This window comes from Mirounga leonina, unplaced genomic scaffold (genome assembly GCF_011800145.1).
Source record: "Mirounga leonina isolate KUSES-001 unplaced genomic scaffold, KU_Mleo_1.0 Mir_180, whole genome shotgun sequence".
Lineage (NCBI taxonomy): Eukaryota > Metazoa > Chordata > Mammalia > Carnivora > Phocidae > Mirounga > Mirounga leonina.
In genome coordinates this window covers 26,999,427-27,018,778 of record NW_023270469.1, presented here as the reverse complement: position 1 = coordinate 27,018,778, position 19,352 = coordinate 26,999,427, and the positions used below count along the sequence as shown (strand labels likewise).

Sequence of the window (19,352 nt, the reverse complement as noted above, 5' to 3'; positions counted from 1 at the left end):
TTTGCCTCCTCACCTGCCCCAGGGAGTGTGATACCTGCTTAGCTCACCTCAGGCCGTGCGTCAGGTGAGAATTAAGGGAAGCGTTGACAGGAAGCCCTGTGTAGGACAGGAGGAGGTAAGGGCAGCAGATTATATACCTGTCTCTCACCTCCCACCCACCCTTGCTGAAGGGCCCATCTCTGCCCCACCCTGCTCCCTCTTGCCTTCCACAAAGAGCCTTGGCAACCAAGGACTGAGGGTTGCCGGTGTGGGAGTCGGGGGAGAAAGGGGCAGGCAGTGAGTGGTGCCTGTGCTCACCTCTGCCCCCTCGGCCTCAGAGGATTTCTGAGCCTCCAGAATCAATTAAGAGACTACTGGAAGAGGAAGGGGGCTCCAGGTGGATATGGAAGAGGGTGGGCCCCGCCCTCATGAGACCTTCCAGCCTAGGATTTGGCTTGGATAGAGCATCTGCCTTCCCTGGGGATTCCCACAGCTGGGCCCAGTTTGTACTTGGAAGGGAAATGCATCAAGTCACCAACTTGGGAACGATGCCGTGACTCAGAAGCCATGGGCATCTGTTGGCCAGAAATGTAGCTGGTACTACTCCTGGGCTCTGTCTAGTTTGGAGCAGGTCTCCAGAGACTTTGTCCAAAATCAGGTCGATCAACCTCCTCCCCAGCTAGAGGCTGCCTGGATAGGACCACGGGGCTGTGGGATAGTCGTCGTCTTATAATGGTGGCCGTTTACAGAGCACCTACTGTGTGCTGGGGCTACATAAGCATCTCCGTGTCCTCCCCCCCCCCCCCCGCCCCCGAGCAACCCTCGGCAAAAACTGTAGCATAGCCAGAATGGACGTCAAGATGGCCGGCCGCCAAGTCCCTTCCCTGGGAAGAGCCTGCTGAGCCCTCCTCTGGCCAGCTGCCCGAGTGAAGATTATCAGTCCCATTGCCAGACAAGGAAACAGGCTCCGAAAGATTAAACAACTTGCCTCAGGTCCCACAGCTAGGAAGTGCCAAAGGCAGGATTTGAACTCGGGTCTGCCTGACTCCATATTCAGGGCCCTTTGCTTTATACCATCTTGGCCCTGCCCTTTGGGAGCTTCTGGTCTCACGGGACCCATGCTGGCCACCGTAGGGGCGTTTGGGGCGAGCATGAAGTAGAGGCAGGATCTGCAAATGGGATGAGGATGGGTGAAGGGTCAGGGGGGACCGAGGCTGATGCAGTCTTCCCCCCGCCCCCCGCGAGGCAGGTGTGGATGGCATCGCCCAGGCATACTCGGCTTGCCTGCCCCATATCCGTTTCTATGGTCCCACCAACTTCTCTCCCATCGTCAACCACGTGGCGCGGTTTGCGGCCCAGGCCACACAGCAGCAGACGGCCACGGTGAGTAGGCAGCCGCCGCCGTGGGTGTGCGGGAGAGGGCTGGCCCTGGCTGGGCCCTCCTTGCCTGACAGGAGGGCCAGACTGAGGTCCGCCCCTACTCCGCCCACCCCCATGGGGCTGGTGAGCTGGGTATTTGGCTTTCTCTGCCTCGGTTTACCTGCAAGTATGGTAAGGGGGTTGGACCAAGCTCAACTCGATTGATCCTGGCTTTCCGGAGCACAGGCTTGAAAAAGACACAGTGATTCCGTTCATGCTTAGTAGGACATCAGACTGTAATCAGTGGGAGGTGCCTCCCCAGGGCAGGCGGTGTTCGTTATTCCTGGGACACATGGAAACCAAGAGACGGTGGTCCCTGCAGCCTTAAAGCTGACCTTCTGGGCCACTGTCTGGCCCTGGCCCAGTGCTCAGTGACGATGCTAGAGGCAGCCTGGTGGGAGGTTGCCAGGGCGACTGTGTGGCATCTGGAATACATGGCAGATGGCCATTGATGGCATCTGCATCCCTGGTCCTGTCTCTGCCCTCTAGTTTCAGGCCTAATGCCAGTGTTGGGGTCACCAAGGGTCACCTTGTCCACTTCGCCCTGCACCTACCAGGATTTGCCCTGACTTGGCTCTGCGGCATGAAGCCATCTCCCCCAGCCCCAGGGGTGGTGCCACACGTAGCCCTCCCCAGGCCAGCTTGTCAGGTTCCAGCCAAGGCTGGAAACCCAGTTCCTAGCTCTGGGTGGTGGAGCCTGGGCTGTCACCAAGGAGACTTAGGTCTGCCTCCTGCCTGGCCGCTCCCCACTGGGAGACCTTCCCAAGCCTGTGGCCTGCTCTGGGCTTCCCCCTTGGAAAGGAAGAGTCTGCGCCCAGGCTGACGTCCCTTCTAGACTGTCCTTTTCATTCTACCTCCAAGATGGTATCTCAGATTGTCTTCCCAGCGCCAAGGCCACCAGTTTCTGTCTCTGGCCCCTACAATCCATTCTCCTGCAGGGGTCCTGTCGGAGCCTGCCACTCCCTTCCACAGAGACCTCCTCTCCTACCCCTCATGCCTGCCTTCCCTTCTGATCTTACCCTCTTCCTGTCCCTCAAACACACAAGCTTGTACCCCTCGCAGACCCTCTGCCCTGCTGGTTCTACCCATTCCTCGGTGTCCCCTCAGATGCCCCCCCCCCCCCGGCCTTCTTTGACCACCCCTCTGAGGCTGATCTCCCGCCTTCTCTGTTGATTCTCATCTGGACTCTGAGGATGGCAGCGACATCTAGTTTACCTTCTCCATGTCTCCTCATCCGTGGTGTGTCCCCCGCCCCCCCGACCGCCAGCCCCACTGGCCAGGCTGTTGCGTGTTTGCCACCATCCGGCCCATGGCAGGCACTCACCCCGCCCGGGGGTGGATGAATCTGTGGGCCCCGTCGTGGGAGTGCTGTGCGAGGCTCGGGTGGCAGGGGGCGGGGATGCCCGCCAGCGCCCCTCCCAGAGGGAAAAGGACCTGGTCCCATTGGGCCCACCAGAGGGAAAAGGACCTGGTCCCATTGGGCCCACCAGAGACCCCTTCCTGATTCCTAGGGAGGCAGAGGTTGGCTTCTGGGCGTGGCAGCAAAGATGGAGGCTGTAGAGGTTAAGCGAGAGAAGAGGACACCAGGGTCGCCCTGGGGAGGGCAGGACAGCAGGACCCAGTCTGGTTGTTTGGGAGGTGGAAGGGGGCTGCCGGTCCCACTCCTGCTGGGGGATGTCAGGCTGCCAGAGTCTGAATCCGGGCTCCACCCTTTCCTCCCTGTGGCTTGGGCAAAGCACGGAACCTCCCTGAGCCTCCGAGTCACTGTCTGTACGATGGGAAACGAATAAGACCTACTAGGTGGTGTTCAGATTAAGCAAGATCACACAGCACCTGCCCCCAGAGAGACCTGGGGGATGAGGAAGGACAAGCAGAGCAGACTGCAGAGGCCAGGGCCGGCAGGAAGGAGGTCATGGCGCAAGGGCTGGGGGAGAAGGAAGGCGGTCCGGGTGTCTTCTGCCTCCGGGAGCAGGATCTGCTGTAGTGCCAGCTGCGCCTGCCGCTGAGGGCCTGAGACAGGCCCCCTCCTGCTCTGAGCCCATTTCCTGTATGAAAGGTGCGAAGGAAGGCCCCCCCCCCCCCCGCGGGGTGCTGGGAGGATCTGGGGCCACCTGAATGGGACAGCGACCAAGGCAAGGCCTGGGAGGGGCTGGTTTTTAATTCCTGGGGGCACAGGGGTGGAATTGGTTGGCGAGGCAGCCCCTGGGCTTGCACCACTTGGATGCCTGTGGTCAGCCAGGCCGTTGTCCCGCCCCGTCTGTTAGCGGCCTGAGCCAGTTGTGAAACGGATGGCAGAAACGGCACGCATCCTTGTTGAACAGGAAGAACGGGTGTGGTAGCAGGAACGAGGCCCGTGTTCTTGCCAGGCGGAGCCAGGGTGGGACAGCGCAGGAGGTGTGCTCTGGGCAGAAAGGGGCCTGGGGCCCTGGGGCAGGCCAGGAAGGGGATCTTGGTGTTCTGGGGAACAAATGCTGAGGGCTCCCTGGAGCGGGAAACTTGGCCCTTTCTCTGCCCAGTCCTGATCCTCTCAACACCCCAGCCACTTTTAGGCAGCACCCTGGTGGTCTCAAGGCAAGGATCCGGCACACTCGGTGCCCCAGCCACTTTGGTCATGACCCGGTCCTTCCAACCTGGGGAGGCAGCCTTCTCTGGGCATCCTCACCTTCCAGGATGCCGTGCCCCCATCCCTGTGACTTGGGCCATCCCCCAGCAGGAGTGGGACCGGAGAGTCTCTATCAGCCCCTCTCACCCTGATGTCCAAACAGATCTGCTTCTCCACCTCCGGTCTGGCTCTAGCCTGCAGCTCACCGTGCACCAGAGGTGGTGCTGCCTGATGGCTCAGCCTTGAGCTCCCGAGGCCCATCGACCCCATTCAGACCCCAGCTTCTCCATTGCCTGGCTGTGTGACCCAGGGCAGCTTGCTTGAAGCTCTCTGAACCTGTTTCCTCTCCTGTACCGTGGAGGTGCTGAACAGTGGCTGCCTGCTAGAAACAGGATTCAAGCAGATTGGCACGTGAATTGCTCAGCACGGTGCCTGGCACACAGTAAGGACTTCTGGGGATGCCCCTGAGCACAGTTAGACCCAAGGCAAAGGGAAATAAATTGTGGATTAAGCGCTACTTTTATACAGCCGCTTTGCGGGGGGAGGCAAAGTGTGGTTTCACCTTCCCTGGCCCTAGACATATGCACACGCGTGCACACCCACGTACAGGAACTCGAGAGCAGATGGTAGGAGGCATTGCTCTAGGCAGGCCTGCACTCTCCCGTTCACACACACAACCCATCTTTCCGGAGCATATTTCTGTGCGGCACTAGGGAGACCATGATGCGCGGCCTCTGCCCTCCCAGAGCCTGCAGTCTAGTGGGGAACCTGGCTGGGGAAACAGCAGCTGTGATGCACTGATTAAACCTGTGCTGACAAAGGCCCAGTCTCCTAAAGGTGGCACCTAACCCAGAGGGCTCAGGGAAGTCTTCTTGGAAAAGTGATGTCCAGGCTGAGACGTGGAGGATGCTTAAGAGTTAGCCACGTAAAAGTCATGTGTGTGCATGGGTGTGGAGTGCCCCAGGCAGAGGGAACAGCATATGCAAAGCCCAGGAGGCAGGGTGTTTGGACCTAACTGAAGGAAGAAGTCTTGATGTGAGAGGAGTGAGTTGGGAGTAGGAGAGAGCCAGCTACCACAGGGCCTTGGAAGGCAATGAGGACCCTGGATTTTCTTGAGGGCCATGGGGAGCCACTGAGGGTATTAAGAGGTTCAGAAAGGGCGAGACGATCCCCATTATGGGGCCCCCATCCTTCTCTCTGCCCGTAAACCCTGGGTCTCGCTGTCCATGGCCCATTCCTGCTTGGCTACCTAGGTATCTGGTGTCCTAGTGGAGGGGGAGCTGGGACACAGGGCCCTGGAATTTCCCCCCACCCCAAGGGTCTTTGGCAGCCAACTTCCAGAAATAAGCCAGGGAGCAGCTCACCCAGACTCTGACTGGAATTGTTGTGGTCGGTTTCTTATAAATCTGGTATGTTAAACGCTTTAGGGGAAGTGGCTATTTACAGTCCCAGAAGCCTGAAGAACCTCTGGGTAAAGGCAAAAGCTACTCCATCCTTGAATGGTGTTGGGTGCTTTGATTTTTGGTTGGACCTGACGGTGATTGACTGTGGTTCTGGGGCAGGGACGGGGTGCCAGAGCTGGGAGATGCTGAAGAGGGTTGCAAAGAGCTGCCTGGAGGAGCACTCGGGTGTCGGGTGGGGGAGAGGAATCTCCAGAGGAGACACCCCCCGCCCCCCGCAAGGGGTAATGCCGGCAGGGGAAGTGGAGCTCCGGGCTGTGGAGGGCCTTCCACCAGCTTGGGATGGAGGCGCAGACGCTCCAATGGGTCTTGGAACTGTGGCTGGAAGGGTATGCCAGGCAGGAGGAAGGGTACCAGGAAGGGCGTGGAGGTGGGAAAGTTTGGGGGTGGGGAGACCACCAGGGTTGTCTGTGGGGACAGCAGCACCCTTTCCCACCTCCTCCTGCCTGGTTCTGCCCTTCATTCTCCTTGTCTACAGCCCCTCCCATTTCTGTCTTGGGGGTGGGGCTGTAGAGCCTTGGGGTTGTAGTGGAATATAGAGGCTCCGCCTGGGGTGGGTGAGAAGCACAGGACATGTTAGCTGCAGGTCCCTTGCCAAGGCTGGCCTGGCTGGGCAGAAGCTGAGATCAGGCCCATGGCTGTGGATATTATGGCTGGCTGGCTGGCACACACAGGAGTGAGGGTTCATGTCCAGTGCCATGGCTCTGGCTCTTCCCTGGGCTGCTGGCCTAGACACTGAGACCGTCTGACAGTCTAGACAGTGGGGTGAGAGGGTGCGGAAAGTTCCTCCTGCCGGGGCCCATTACTGGAGAGGCCGGGCCACCAAGACGGGAGGGACAGGGGTGGCAGAGGGGGACGCTGTGGAAAGAGCCCCAGCTCTGGAGTCAGCCAGGCTTGTGTATGGATCTAGACTGTGCCAGTTCCCAGCAGTCGCTGAACCCCCTTCTAAGCCCTTTCCTCATCTCTAAAACAGAATCCCAGCGTGAGGATGGCAGGGTCTGTGCACTGTGGTGCATTAGCAGGGACTTTCTCACCCTGTCAGGTGGTGCCCATGGTCTCGCAGGAACCCAGCCCCAGGCTGCGCCCGCCTCCCTGGGAAGGAGGATCCAAGGCCTGGGGGAGGCCCAGGCCTGAGGCTCCAATGTCCTGGTATAGACGTGCAGCTGAGTGAGAGGAGAAAGCAGAGGGCCGCATGGGGGGAGGGTGGGATGCCAGTCCTGCCCTAAGTGGTGAACCTGTAGATTGAGGCCAGGCATTCTCCCTCCTCCTCACCAGGACCTTCCGTGCCTTCTGTCCTGCCAGCTTAGGTGCCCCGGAAATCTTGCCCTGGACTATTTCTGGCGGGAGGGGAGTGGGGTTAGAGGGCCATTTACAGAAGGGGTGCTGGAATGACGGTGGGCTGTGGGGGACAAGGGTGTAGATGGGCTTATAAGGCCCTCCAACCACAGGCATGGGGGGCTGGCAGCTGCTGCCCTCCACTGCAGGGATCCAGGCTGCCATCTCCATAGCAACAGGTATCCCCAGCACCAAGGGCTCAGTCTCTTAAAGGCACAGTGCAGGAGGTGGGTTAGGATGGTGGGTCTACACCTCCGAGCGGCTCACCCGCTCCTGCTAGGGCTGTGCGTGGGCGACAAGCAGGAGAGTAGGGCATCCTAGGGGGCTAAACTTGTAGCCTCTGTATGGTTCCCAGTGAGCAAATGGTTTTGCTGGGTGAGAAGGTGGCCAGGTGCTGACCTGGGGTCTGGCTCAGTTCTGCCCTCTATGACCTGGACTAGTCTGGCCCCCTTTTTCCTCTCCTGAGAACCAGAAGGATCAGACTAGAAGGCAAAAGCCTCAAAGAATATTAGGGCCATATAGGGCTTTTCTGTTTATTTTACAGATGGGGCAAACCAGGTTCCTTAAAAAGGGGCCAGAGGGTGCTAAGGACAGAGCTGACACTAAGGTGTCAGCTGGCTTGGTATTCTGGGGCCTCTGCCCAGGCCATCTAGGGAGCCTTCCTGAACCTCATGTGCCCACCATGTCCCGTTAACAGTCCATGCTATGGCCATACATGCCCATGCTAATCAGTATTTTTAAATAATTTTATAAGGAAACTGTATAGCCCACCGTAAGTGAAAAGTTACCGCTTGCCATATATAGAGAGTAACGGGAAAAACAAACTGTACCTGGTATTGAAGTCTAGCTAGAAACTGTTGTCCCCTGAAGCTCTGCGCTTCCCGCCTCTGTTAATAAGGAAGGTGAGCACATGAGAGGCCTTAAAGGCCCACTAGAACCGACCCGAGACTCCCTCCTGGGTACCGTCCGCGGAAGTGAAAGACCTCTGCAGAAGTAACCCTGTGCCTTGAGGCTGTGTGTGCCCAGAAGCACCGGCCTGTGTGCCAGGCAGCCTGTCTCAGAGGCCAGCCCTGCAGCCGGGGAAGGAGCAGCTTGCAGGGATCTGTGCAGGGCGGAGAAGGCGAGGCTGGGCCGGGTCGGCCAGGATGCGCCTCCCTCCCCGGCCGTGGGCCTGTCCGCCAGGGATGCAGTTCTTGGGCACAGAGCTCCGCTGTGGTACAGCAACTGCCACTGTGAAGATGACGAAGCGGAGGCGCGGCAACGTCAGCCAGCTGCCCCGAGCCCCACAGCAGAGCAACTGGAGGGCCAGGCCTGGAGTTTGGGGCCCTGGCACTGAGCTGCAGTGTCTAAGGTCACAGCCAGGGCAGGGGGAAGAGGGCAGTTTGTGCCTCGGGCTGGGACCAGGTCAGGGTTTGGATGGCCAGAGGCCTGCAGGGGTGGGGGGCTGGGGCTGGGATTTGGCAGCAGCTGGGCATGAAGAGCTGTCCTCCCAGGGGTCAGAGGGTTTTGGGAGGCCGGGGAAGGGGGGCCAGAGACTTCAGAGCACCTGGCTGCCTCTTCCCTGCAGCAGTACTTCATCCTCCTCATCATCACGGACGGCGTCATCAGTGACATGGAGGAGACGCGCCACGCCGTGGTGCAGGCTTCCAAGCTGCCCATGTCCATCATCATCGTGGGCGTGGGCAACGCTGACTTCGCCGCCATGGAGTTCCTGGACGGGGACAGCCGCACGCTGCGCTCGCACACCGGGGAGGAGGCGGCCCGTGACATCGTGCAGTTCGTGCCCTTCCGAGAGTTCCGCAACGTGAGTGTGGGCCCAGGCTGGGGAGGGGGTGCTTAGGGGATCCCAGCAACCAGAGTTAATAAGGATGACTGTCTTGGGCTCCTCTGCCCTCTGCTCTATTGTGTGCTGCCTGAGGGCCCCGCCCCCACGAGCCCCTACGACCATGTGAGCACCAGCTCCAGCAAGCTCATGGAACCTAGGGAGCGGTGCTCAACCCACACTGGGGCTCCAGCGCAGGGTTTCAGGGAGGCCCTGCCCTCCGACCAAGGTCCTGAACCAGAAGTTGGAGTTATCCAGGTGGGGCAAAGCATTCCAGGCAGATAGGGGGCTGAGAGCAAAGGCCCAGGGGTGAGAGAGGCTTTTGGGGGTAGTCACACCTCAACCAGCCTACTTCACAGATAGAAAACGAGGCACATCTTAGGTTGGCCTGTCCTGCACGGGGACTGGTGGCCCCACCTTGTTCCTGGAGGTGGCTCTGAGCCTATCTGCAGGTGACCCCAGGTCTGCCCACAAGGTCACTGCACTAGCAGCTGGACCCACCAGGATCCCAGGGGGAGCAGTCTCAGATGCCACCCCTGTCCCATCACCTGGGAGCCCAACTCTTATTTAACTAGATGCTTACTGTGTGGCCTTGGGTAAGTCCCTGACCTCTCCAGACCTTGGTGCCCTCAGCCATAGGGACTCTTGGGGTTCTGTGGTGCAGATCCTACAAGCCAGTCCTAGCAAGAACTTACCACTGCTTTATACCCAGTGGTGCTCACACCTCTACCCAGTGCCCTCTGGGTTTGCCTGAGGTTGTCCAACTCCTTCCTCTGGAGCCTTGGTTTCCTGAGGACATATGCTGGGCCTCGGCCCCCCATTCATGCACAGGATACTGACTGAGCACCTCCCCATGGCTGGCCTGTGGCTGAGCATTCAGCAGTGAGCCAGATAGTCCTGGCCCATTTATATGGGCCAAGAAGGTGCTCAGGAAATGTCTGTCAGGTGAGTAGGCTGTGCAGCTCGCCTCCACTGTCTCTTTCCCTAAAAAGCCTCCCACAGACACATTCATCTTAAAATGCGATCCCCGGGCATCTCAAGTGCTCAAGGAAAGAGACTTCAGGTAAAGGAAAAGCAGTGCTAGCAGTGGGGTTTCAGACCCTGGCTGGGACAAGGGACTCGAGTTCTAGACAGCCCTGGCCCTGATTCTGTCCTCCAGGGACACCGTCTCTTAAAGCAGTCTGGGCATGGAGCCCCCTCACCATGGTCTTCCACTGACCCTTCCTCTCTCTCCTCTCCACCTCCCCCTTGGCCCCACAGGCAGCGAAAGAGACCTTGGCCAAAGCTGTGTTGGCAGAACTGCCCCAACAAGTCGTGCAGTATTTCAAGCATAAAAACCTGCCCCCCACCCACTCGGAGCCTGCCTGAGCACCAGCCCAGGCCCAGCAGCAGCATGCCGGCTGGGCCTCCCGCCCTCCCAGGAACGTGCACGCTCACCCTGCTTCCTGGTGGGGCGGGGGGAAGGGGCCTTGTTTTTAACCCATCCACGTTTTTATTTTCTACAACCAGACCTGCACCCCCCCACCTTCCCCCAGCTCAGCTGGGCTTCCTTTGTTGGAGCCAACAGATGATACTTCCGGGCCAAACTGGCTTCCTCCCTCCCCTTAAGTATTGAATGTACTTTGTATAATTTTAGTGAAATTGTTATTAAAGAGAAAATTTTTACAATCCTAACTGGCTTCTTCCAAATAACTAGCTGCAGACCCTGAAAGGAGCGTGTCCCCAGTGCATACTTTGTGTCATTGCCTGCACTTACTTCCTGCTGTTTTTTTATACTGTGACTGTGTTCTAGTTGTTATACTCAGGGTAATAAAGGAGTTTCCAATGTCCCTGTGTCAGCGCCTCCCTCAGCTGGGACCTGATGGGCTCAGTGATCTGGGGAAGGAAACAAAAAGCTCTTTCCCCCAGCAAGGTAGGGCACGCGTTCCATGCACAGTACTCACTCTGTTAAACTGGCACAGGACTTGGCACAGGCGCAATACCTATCTGCGGATAGATAAAATGCCCCGGGCCCCCACCAGCAACCGTAGCCCCTGCGGAGCCTACACCAGTCCCGGGGTCCCCAGGCCCAGCCACTACGACGTGGTACCCGCCCTCCTCCTCTTAATCTACACACTGCCCTGCACACGCGCACCCAGACACACACGCAAGGTGGCCGTCGCAGCCACCTATCTGCTCCTCTTTCGGGCCTCGGGGTACGCCCTGTGGTCTACAGTGCGGGAGAGCCTCTTTGCCCGCATGATGCTAAGCTGACAGCTGCTGTTCGTTTCTAGGCCCCACTTCATGAAGCCAGTCAGGGGCCCACTCTCGGGGTCCTCCCAGTTCTCCCCTTTCTTCCACATAACACATCCTTTTGTCTTATCTACCTCCCCATTGGAGTTTCTGTCACCCGTGCCCCAGGCTTCTGTGCAACCAATAACAGTTCTACTAAGCTCTGGTCTGGCTCCACATTAAGAGCTTTGCAGGCATAATCTTGATGAACCTTCCAATAGCCTAGAGCCTATGCCTATGACCATTTCAGAGATGAGGAAACGAGCAGAGAAGCTAATCAAATGTCGCAGAGGCAGAGCCAGAACTTACATCCGGATCTGCCCGATTCCAGAGCCCGTGCTTACTACACAGCATCTTCCTCTGACTCTGCAAAGGAGTCTGCTCAAGTTGCTAATGAATTTATCCTTTCTCTGCACTCAATCTGGGAGGTCTATTATCCTGACCCACTCTCCCAGGTCAGTCATTGTCACTGGGGCCCTCTAGAGCTGGGCACTACCAGGGAGGTTCCCAACTCCAGGTGCCTGGTAGCCTCAAGGACCCCTGCCTACCTGCTGACAGTGTGAGGATCTGAGATCTTTATCCTCAGCTTCCAATGCCCTGATGGTTCTGCAGCCACCAAAAGTGAGTTGAAATATCCTTTCGGGACTCCTTCACTTCTGAGAGGGCTGCAGGACTGCATGGCGCCCCATTTCCCCAAGGACCTCTGGGCAATCACAGCACAGTGGCCCATGGGGCCAGCTGGCAACATGGATGGACCCAGGGCCAGTGCGTCTTGGCTCCTTCGGTTTGTGCCTAACCCTTGCTTGGGCCAGCTGTAAGACCGGGAGTTAGAACAACAGCACAAGTCTGCTTGTTTGCCCACCTGTTCAGCAGCTGAAGTGAGTCCAGCTGGATGTCACATCCAGGGAAGTTTGTACCCATCCAAGCCTGGAATAATCTGTCAAGTTCTGCAGTCAAATGCTTTAGTCCTGAGCCATACCCCCTAATCTGTCAAGCTATGATTGACCAGAAGCCTCTAAAGGGGAGCAGCCTTCTCCTCCCAGCCCCACATCCCCTTCTTAGCCCTCAGGGGACAGGTGTATCTTCTCATGCAGACTTCTCCCTTATACCCTGCCCCCAGGAGGAATTTACCAGACTGGTAAAACCAGGAAGATAGACATCTATTGGGCCATGTTACAGTCGAGTCCCTGCCTTATGCTGATGTCCATCCCAAATGCTCAAACTCTTACGGACCACCTACCTCAGGTGTGGTGGCCACGGCCCTCACCTCCAAGCTTCATGGGAGCAGACCCCGACATCTCTGCTTTCTTCCCCCTTCTCTGCCCAGGTTGAGTGGATCAGTCAAGCAAGCCCTCTCCCAGCTGGCTCAAGTTCACAGGGGAAAGGAATGTACCCAAACTCATGACCAGGCCAAATCACCACTTAAAAAAAAAAAAAACAAAGCCAAAATAAGTCCTGGGGATGTAATTAATATACAGCCTGGTGACTACAGTTAATACTGTATTATTGTGTATCAGAAACCTGCCAAGAGCGTAGATCTTAAAAGCTCTCATCACAAGAAAAATGGATGGACCATTCTGCAATACTTACAATATTGAATTGTTACCTGAAACTAGTATCAATAATATCTCAATAAAACAGAGCCTTGGTGATGCTGATACTTGGTTCTTGGTACATGGAAAGCAAGCTAAAAGTGAACTTGGAAATCGGAAATATCCCTTCACCCTTCCATCACTGCTGCAGACGCCTGGGCACTAGCATTTGTTTAAAAATTTCACTGAAACCACAGAAAACCAGACTTAAAGAGTTAAAGGCTCAAATTAAAATTCTGGTTCTGTCAACTAACTGTGCAACCTCACGCAAGTCACTGAACCACTATGAATTTCAATTTTCTCTATCAAATGTAGAGAAGGGCTGCTTCACAGGACTTTTTTTTAGGATGAAAGACACTACAGGCCACAAAAATGGTCCACAAATGTCCCAAACCGGGGCACGTGGGTGGCTCAGTTAAGCGGCTGCCTTCGGCTCAGGTCATGATTTCAGGGTTCTGGGATCGAGCCCCGAGTCAGGCTCCCTACTCAGCGGGGAATCTGCTTGTCCCTCTGCCCCTCTACCCCTCCCCTGCTTGTGTGCTCTCTCAAATAAATAAAATCTTAAAAAACAAACAAATGTCCCAAACAGTGCCTGGCACACACATAGCAGGCCTCAGTATCGAATGAGTGAAACAAATCCACATAAGGCATAATGATGTGCCTGTTACTGAAATAGCAAGGGTGAAGCCCCGCCAACAGCTCAGAGTGGTGGCTGTCTCTGGGGTTTGCTGCCCTTCTCCTCTACAAAGCTGTGAGGCTGGACCACATTCTGCCTGTCACTGCTGTGACACTCCCATTCTCCTTAAACCATAGCACCAGCAGGTAAGGGAGCAAAATGTCAGCCCTTGCCAGCGTCACTAAGGCACGAATGTGCAACTGGCTTGTGTTCACCCTGTGACTACAAGGATGTTGCCCAGATTCTAGCCTCCCACCAAGCAGAACCTACATTCCATACCGTTATGCGTAAGTAGGCTGGGAAAATCAAGACAACACTCAAGTCCAAATGATGGTGCACTGCCATTAGGCTCTCCTTTTTGTTTCTCTGGAAGGGGCTTAAGACAACAGCTGAGCCATATACCCACGAGTAGGACACCCGTGCCAAGGAACCGGGTGTGCCTAAGCAATTAACATTTAGCTGAGAGGGAAGCATACAGCAGAAGCTGGTGGTTGGAGCTCTGACGACCAGATCAGACCCTTCATCGTGTTGATGTTCTAGCTGCAACTGAGGAATGCCAGTAGGATGGGAAGACCTGCCATACATCACCACTAACAGAAGCTCTGGACACCCTACCCAGAAACAGGGGAGGCCAGCAGTATCAGGGCTACTGAGGATGGCTACCATTCACTGAACACTCTGTGCCAGATCCCACACCAAGTACCTAATCCAGACTAGCTTTCACCCTCACTAGAAAGTTGGTATCATTATTTCTATTTACCAAGGATGAAACTGAAGCCCCGAGAGGTTAAGGACCTTGCCCCACTGACCCAGCTAGTAAATGTCTGGCTCTAAGCTCATAACCACTGCAGCATATCCAGGGAAGGGGGAACTAGTTCCCAGGGAGAAGCAGAAGCAATGGGCGGAAGTCTGAGGCAAAAGCGGCTTGTCCTGGGTAGAAAGGAGGTAGCCAGAAGGGAAGAACTCCAGGTGGAGAGTGGAAGGAACAAGGATGCAAAGAGCTGGCCCAGGTCACCCCTAGTTAGGGGCCCAACTTCTAGTCTAAGATGCACCTAAAGCCAGCTCTTCTCTCCTTCTGGGTCCTGAGACCAGGGAAGGCATATGTAGGATCGCCAGATCGTCTCTGGGTCCAGTCACATCAGCTCCCCTGCTTTTTATAGATGGAAAAATGGATGCTTTGAATTTCACACTTTCTCCCCACCCAAGCGGGTAACAGGGTCCAAAGTTAGAAGTGGTTGAGAGGGCGTGGTATGACACAGGCTAGATAATCCAGAGAGAACTGGCAAACAGGCTTTCTCCCTTGCCTGGTTCAAGAGTTGTAAGAATACTACCACTCAAGACAATGTAAGCAGGTTTAAAGAAACCCCACCACACACTTTGTCTTTAGCCCTTATTACCTAGTTATAAGCCCCAATTATTTATTCAGGCCTGATGGCTGCACTTTATGGATTAAAGCAGTCCCTGTTTTTTCTATCCTTCTTTGGGTTGGAACCACACTGTCTACACTGGATGCTTTTCAAGCCTGCTTCCTCTACCAGGGAGACCAGGTCCTGCTCTGCTAGTCATGGTTCTACGGGACATGTGTCTCCATTCCAGGACTCTACACCAACAGGTACAATGAACACGATGAGATGATCACCACTGAGTCGCAGCCTCCCCTGTGATACCACAGACCAGAAATCTCCATGTGAGGAGCCTCAACTTTCTCAACGCCATCTAGCTTATAGTAGATGGAGAGGGAGTTGAGAGTGCAAGATCCGGTACAGAAAAAGCAAGATCTTGTTCTCGGTCAGGTGCATTAGCTTTCAAGTTAATGTACAGTTTTAATCCCTACAACCTTTTGTCCCCTTCTCCCAACAACAGAGGCCATGAGGTATAGTAATGGCTTCTTAAAAGTCAAACCACAGGGGCGCCTGGGTGGCTCAGTCTGCCTTCGGCTCAGGTCATAATCCCAGAGTCCTGGGATTGAGCCCCTTGTTGGGCTCCTGGCTCAGTGGGGAACCTGCTTCTCCCTCTCCCTCTGCCCCTCCCCCCGGCTCGTGCGCTCTTTCACAAATAAGTAAAATCTTAAAAAAAAAAAAAAAAAAAAAAAAGTCAAACCACAAAGAGATGGTGCCCCTGAATCCTTGGTCTGCCTCCCGAAACGGTGTGCGCGCTGCAAGGACGACAGCTCAATCGCAGGAACAATGGAGCAGAGAAGCAGAAGGTGCCTACACAGTTTTACCTAAATGTCTTGTCTGTTAGGATGGAGCCGAGCGCCTGTGCTGACAGTCAGGAACAATTAGCACGGAGCGGTCCTGAAAAGGAGGAAGGATTCACAAGGCATCACTTATGGGTGAAGGGAAGTCACCATCTGCTAACAGGCACGAGTGTCACTGTATTGGAAGGGGAAAAGCAGTGGGTTGGCGGAGAGCCAGGGGCCTCTCTGCCCACATTAAAAATGAGTAGCTGCTCTGCCTGCCAGCATCACAGTGTCAACACGTTCTGTGTGTGTCTCTCTACGTCTCACACCCAAAGAAGTAGAAACAATTGACGTAGGAACCCAGGGGAAGAGAGAACTGTACAGACTCATTCTCCTGGAGCAGGGGAGCCTACAGATTTTTTTGTTTTTCAAGCCCATGCCTCCCTCTAACCTCATCTCTCTCCGTCCTAGAGGGAGAGCCTCCCTTTAGGAGACAGAGGTCTTGGCTGCTCACAGTTCTGAAGCTGCCCTGTGCAGGAAGGGAGAGGAGCAGAGGGGAGGCAAGGACAGGGCAGCACCTTTAGGCCAGAAAGAGCTTCCACATTTAGAAGCCTCAACTATAAGCATACCGAACAGAGAGGGGCCTCAACAGAGCACAGAGTCGAGCCAGAATATGCAGGTGTGTCCCACTGGTTGGCACTCAGAATTCCAGAAGCTGCTAGAAATAAGTCATCTCGTCTACATACCTACCTGCACTTCTGCTTTCTGGCCATGATGAAATAAGGCCCATGTTCGTTTCTCTAAGATTTAGGGTCTTAAATGGCGTTGGACGGAGGAAGAAGAAGGAAGGAGGAATACGGAAAAACTCCACAATGAGTGATGAGCGCTAAGTGACACCCCCAGCAGATGTAGTTTATAATCTTTACTTAGTCACACAACATCAAGAATCGGTTAGTTCCAAGGGAGTGCAGCAGTCCATCACCTGGGGCCCTCCTCCCCCCAGCCCCCCAACATGAGCCACCACGCAGTACAACCACATGGTGTGTTCTGCTGGAAGAGAGGTTTAAATGATACCTGTCCCATAACTGCCCTTGCTTCCTGTGCTGTCAGGAAAGGAAACAAAGAAGAAAACAAGAAAGCAACGGCATCCAAACACTGCACCCCAGCGGGTGCCTATCTTCCCAGGGCATTTTCAGGGGAATCGCCGTGGAGCCGCAGCCCCCTCCCCACCACGGCAGCGAGGAAAGAGGCAGCAGGACAGGGCTGGACATCTGCACTGGAGTGGAAAGAGAAACCAAACACAAGTTGGGCCACAAGTGAATTCTGGCACATTTTTAGATGAGGTTAAGAATGTCACGGTGTGCACAGGAAGCGGGCAAAGGAGTTCTGGGGGAGGTGGTGCCCGGAGTTGGAACAAACCGTCCGGCCTACTCTTGGGCAGGAGCTCTGGCGGGGTCGGGGCGGAGAGGGGCGGGGGACACAGGAGCTACGGAGCCTCAAGGAAGGTGTTGGTTCGGAAGATGGAGGAGACGATCTTGCCGGTGGCGTTGATCGTGCCTTCGCTGTCGGAGCTGGACTCGGAGTCGCTGCTCCCGGAGTAGGCGCCCAAGCCCGGGAGGATGCCGATGCAGACTGCAGCGGAGGGGCAGTGGATGGAAGGGGCGCTCAGGGACGTGCTGCCGAGAGACATGCAGGACGGGGCTTCTGCAAGACAGGAGGAAGGGCCGTGACTTCACCTCCTTTCCCAGAGCTGACGGGTCCTCGCCACGCACTGGGCACTGGGCCCCAGGCTATCCCACGAAGCCCCAACCACCCTATGCAGTCAGCACCACCGGCACCCACATCCAACAGCTGTGTTCCTTTTTTACCGTTGACAAAACTGACGCCATGCTCAGAGAACATTTTAAGATGGTGCAGAATGTGACCAAGTAGGCAGGGCTCTTTTCGCCCTGGGAAACCCAGAGCCACGGCAGCACCTCAGGGATGGAAAGCCTCAATCTAGGAAATGCGGGGACTTGAGGGTGAGAGGAAAAGTTAAGGACTCTACTCTACCCCTCTCATTGCCTCTAAATATTTCCAGCCTCAATGAATCTCTACAACAACCTGATATGTAGGTATCCCCCATTTTAATGATGAGGGGGGTCAAACGACTAGGCCAAGGTTAAAGGCCACTGAGAGTAAAAAATGTTAAACCAAATCTGAATCAAAAAACTAGGACGATTGGGTACCTCAGTCGGTTAAGCATCCAACTCTTTGTTTGGGCTCAGGTCATGAGATCAAGCCCCGCGTCAGGCTCCGAGCTGGGCGTGGAGCCTGCTTAGGATCCTCTCTCTCCCTCTACTCCTCAATCCCCCTCCCACTCATGCATGTGTGCTCTCTCTCTCTCTCAATAATAATAATAATAATGTACTAAAACAATACCAGAGCTCACTGTAGAGTAAGGGTTGGAGTTCAAACCTTTCTCAGGCTGACAAGCATGTATCTTTCTAGGCTTTTGCCTTAACAAGCCCCATGTATCTTTCTAGGCTTTTGCCTTAACAAGCCCCTAACGAACACTTCACGTAAATGTGAAAAGGATACATGGTTCCAAGTATATGAAGTCAGGAGTAAGTAAAAAATACCACTGAGAAACAAAAAGAGATCTCCAGCGGCCAATACAAAGAGTTCAGGAGCTCAGTGAATTCGCTTGTCTTACAGGAAGTTCTAATAAGGGAAGAGAAGCTGCTGAAGAAAGGCAGCAGTGAAACACAGAGACAGAAAAGTGAAACAAGAGGTGACACTGCTCGTAGAGATGGTGGTGACAAGACTACAGGAAAGCAGAGGCAGATAGTTGCAACAAATATCACAAAAGCAGATTTCTTTGGGATATAAAGAGTTTTGCCAAAACCAACCAACCAACCACTGAATAGAAAAGGGGACAGAAGGGCGCCTGGGTGGCTCAGTCGGTTAAGCGACTGCCTTCAGCTCAGGTCATGATCCCACGGTCCTGGGATCGAGTTCCACATCAGGCTCCTTGCTCTGTAGGGAGCCTGCTTCTCCCTCTCCCACTCCCCCTGCTTGTGTTCCCTCTCTCGCTGTGTCTCTCTCTGTCAAATAAATAAAATCTTTAAAAACAAAAAGAAAGAAAGAAAAGGGGACAGAAGTGCCTGGGTGGCTCAGTCGGTTGAGTGTCCAACTCGTGATGGTGGCTCAGGTCATGATCTTGGGGTCATGAGACTGAGTCCTACGTTGGGCTCCGTGCTCAGCAAGGAGTCTGCTTGAGGACTCTCCCTCTCCCTCTGGGCCTCCCCCCATGCTCACTTGTGCTCTCTCTAAAATAAATAACTTTAAAAAGAAGCGGACAGAAGGCATGAACAGTTCACAGAAAAAGAACAAATGGCATTTAAACTTGGGAGAACAGGGGCACCTGGGTGGCTCAGCTGGTTAGGCATATGCCTTCGGCTCAGGTCTTGATCCCTAGATCAAGCCCCACGTCCGGCTCCCAGCTCAGCAGGGAGCCTGCTTCTCCCTCTCCTCTCCACTTGTGCACTCTCTCTCTCTCTCAAATAAGTAAGTAAATAAACAAAATCTTAAAAAAAAAAGAAAGTACTATTTGGTTTAAAAAAAACAAAACAAAACCTGCCATCTTATAAGGGTATAAACCATTTACTTAGAAAAATAATTTATGTGAAGCTGTTCGGTGAGATGTCATTTTATTAAGTATTTCAAGGGTGAACTGAATTTTAGGCTCTGTCTTAGATACAAAATGAAGATTAAGTTCAGAGTACCTGTGCAAACTAGAGCTGGCCTAAGGGAAAGATGGAAGCCAGCCACAGAAATAAAACCAAGGAGTGGTGCCTGGGTGACTCAGTCAGTTAAGCATCTGACTCTTGATTTCAGCTCAGATCATGATCTCATGAGATTGAGTCCTGCGCTCAGTGGTGAGTCGGCTTGAGAGTCTCTCTCCACCCCCCCCAAATGAATAAATATAAAGAAAGAAAGAGGAAGGAGGGGAGGGGAGGGGGGAGGGGAGGG

General features: G+C 54.9%; 2 protein-coding genes across 9 annotated transcripts in view; one reads left to right on the top strand and one right to left on the bottom strand.

Moving 5' to 3' along the window:
- CPNE2 (copine 2) overlaps positions 1–10,446 on the top strand; it is a 43,859-nt gene extending 33,413 nt beyond the window's left edge. For 2 of the 3 annotated variants that reach the window (XM_035025145.1, XM_035025143.1), the window contains 3 exons: positions 1,229–1,362; positions 8,363–8,599; positions 9,878–10,446. In XM_035025145.1, the coding sequence (XP_034881036.1) occupies positions 1,229–1,362; positions 8,363–8,599; positions 9,878–9,985 (479 nt within the window). In that variant the 3' untranslated portion in view covers positions 9,986–10,446. The remainder of the gene's footprint in view (positions 1–1,228; positions 1,363–8,362; positions 8,600–9,877) is intronic. The other variant, XM_035025144.1, reaches the window with a different exon arrangement.
- Positions 10,447–16,245: 5,799 nt separating this feature from the next.
- PSME3IP1 (proteasome activator subunit 3 interacting protein 1) overlaps positions 16,246–19,352 on the bottom strand; it is a 34,929-nt gene continuing 31,822 nt past the window's right edge. For all 6 annotated transcript variants that reach the window (XM_035025147.1, XM_035025151.1, XM_035025150.1 and 3 more), the window contains one exon: positions 16,246–17,042. In XM_035025147.1, the coding sequence (XP_034881038.1) occupies positions 16,825–17,042 (218 nt within the window). In that variant the 3' untranslated portion in view covers positions 16,246–16,824. The remainder of the gene's footprint in view (positions 17,043–19,352) is intronic.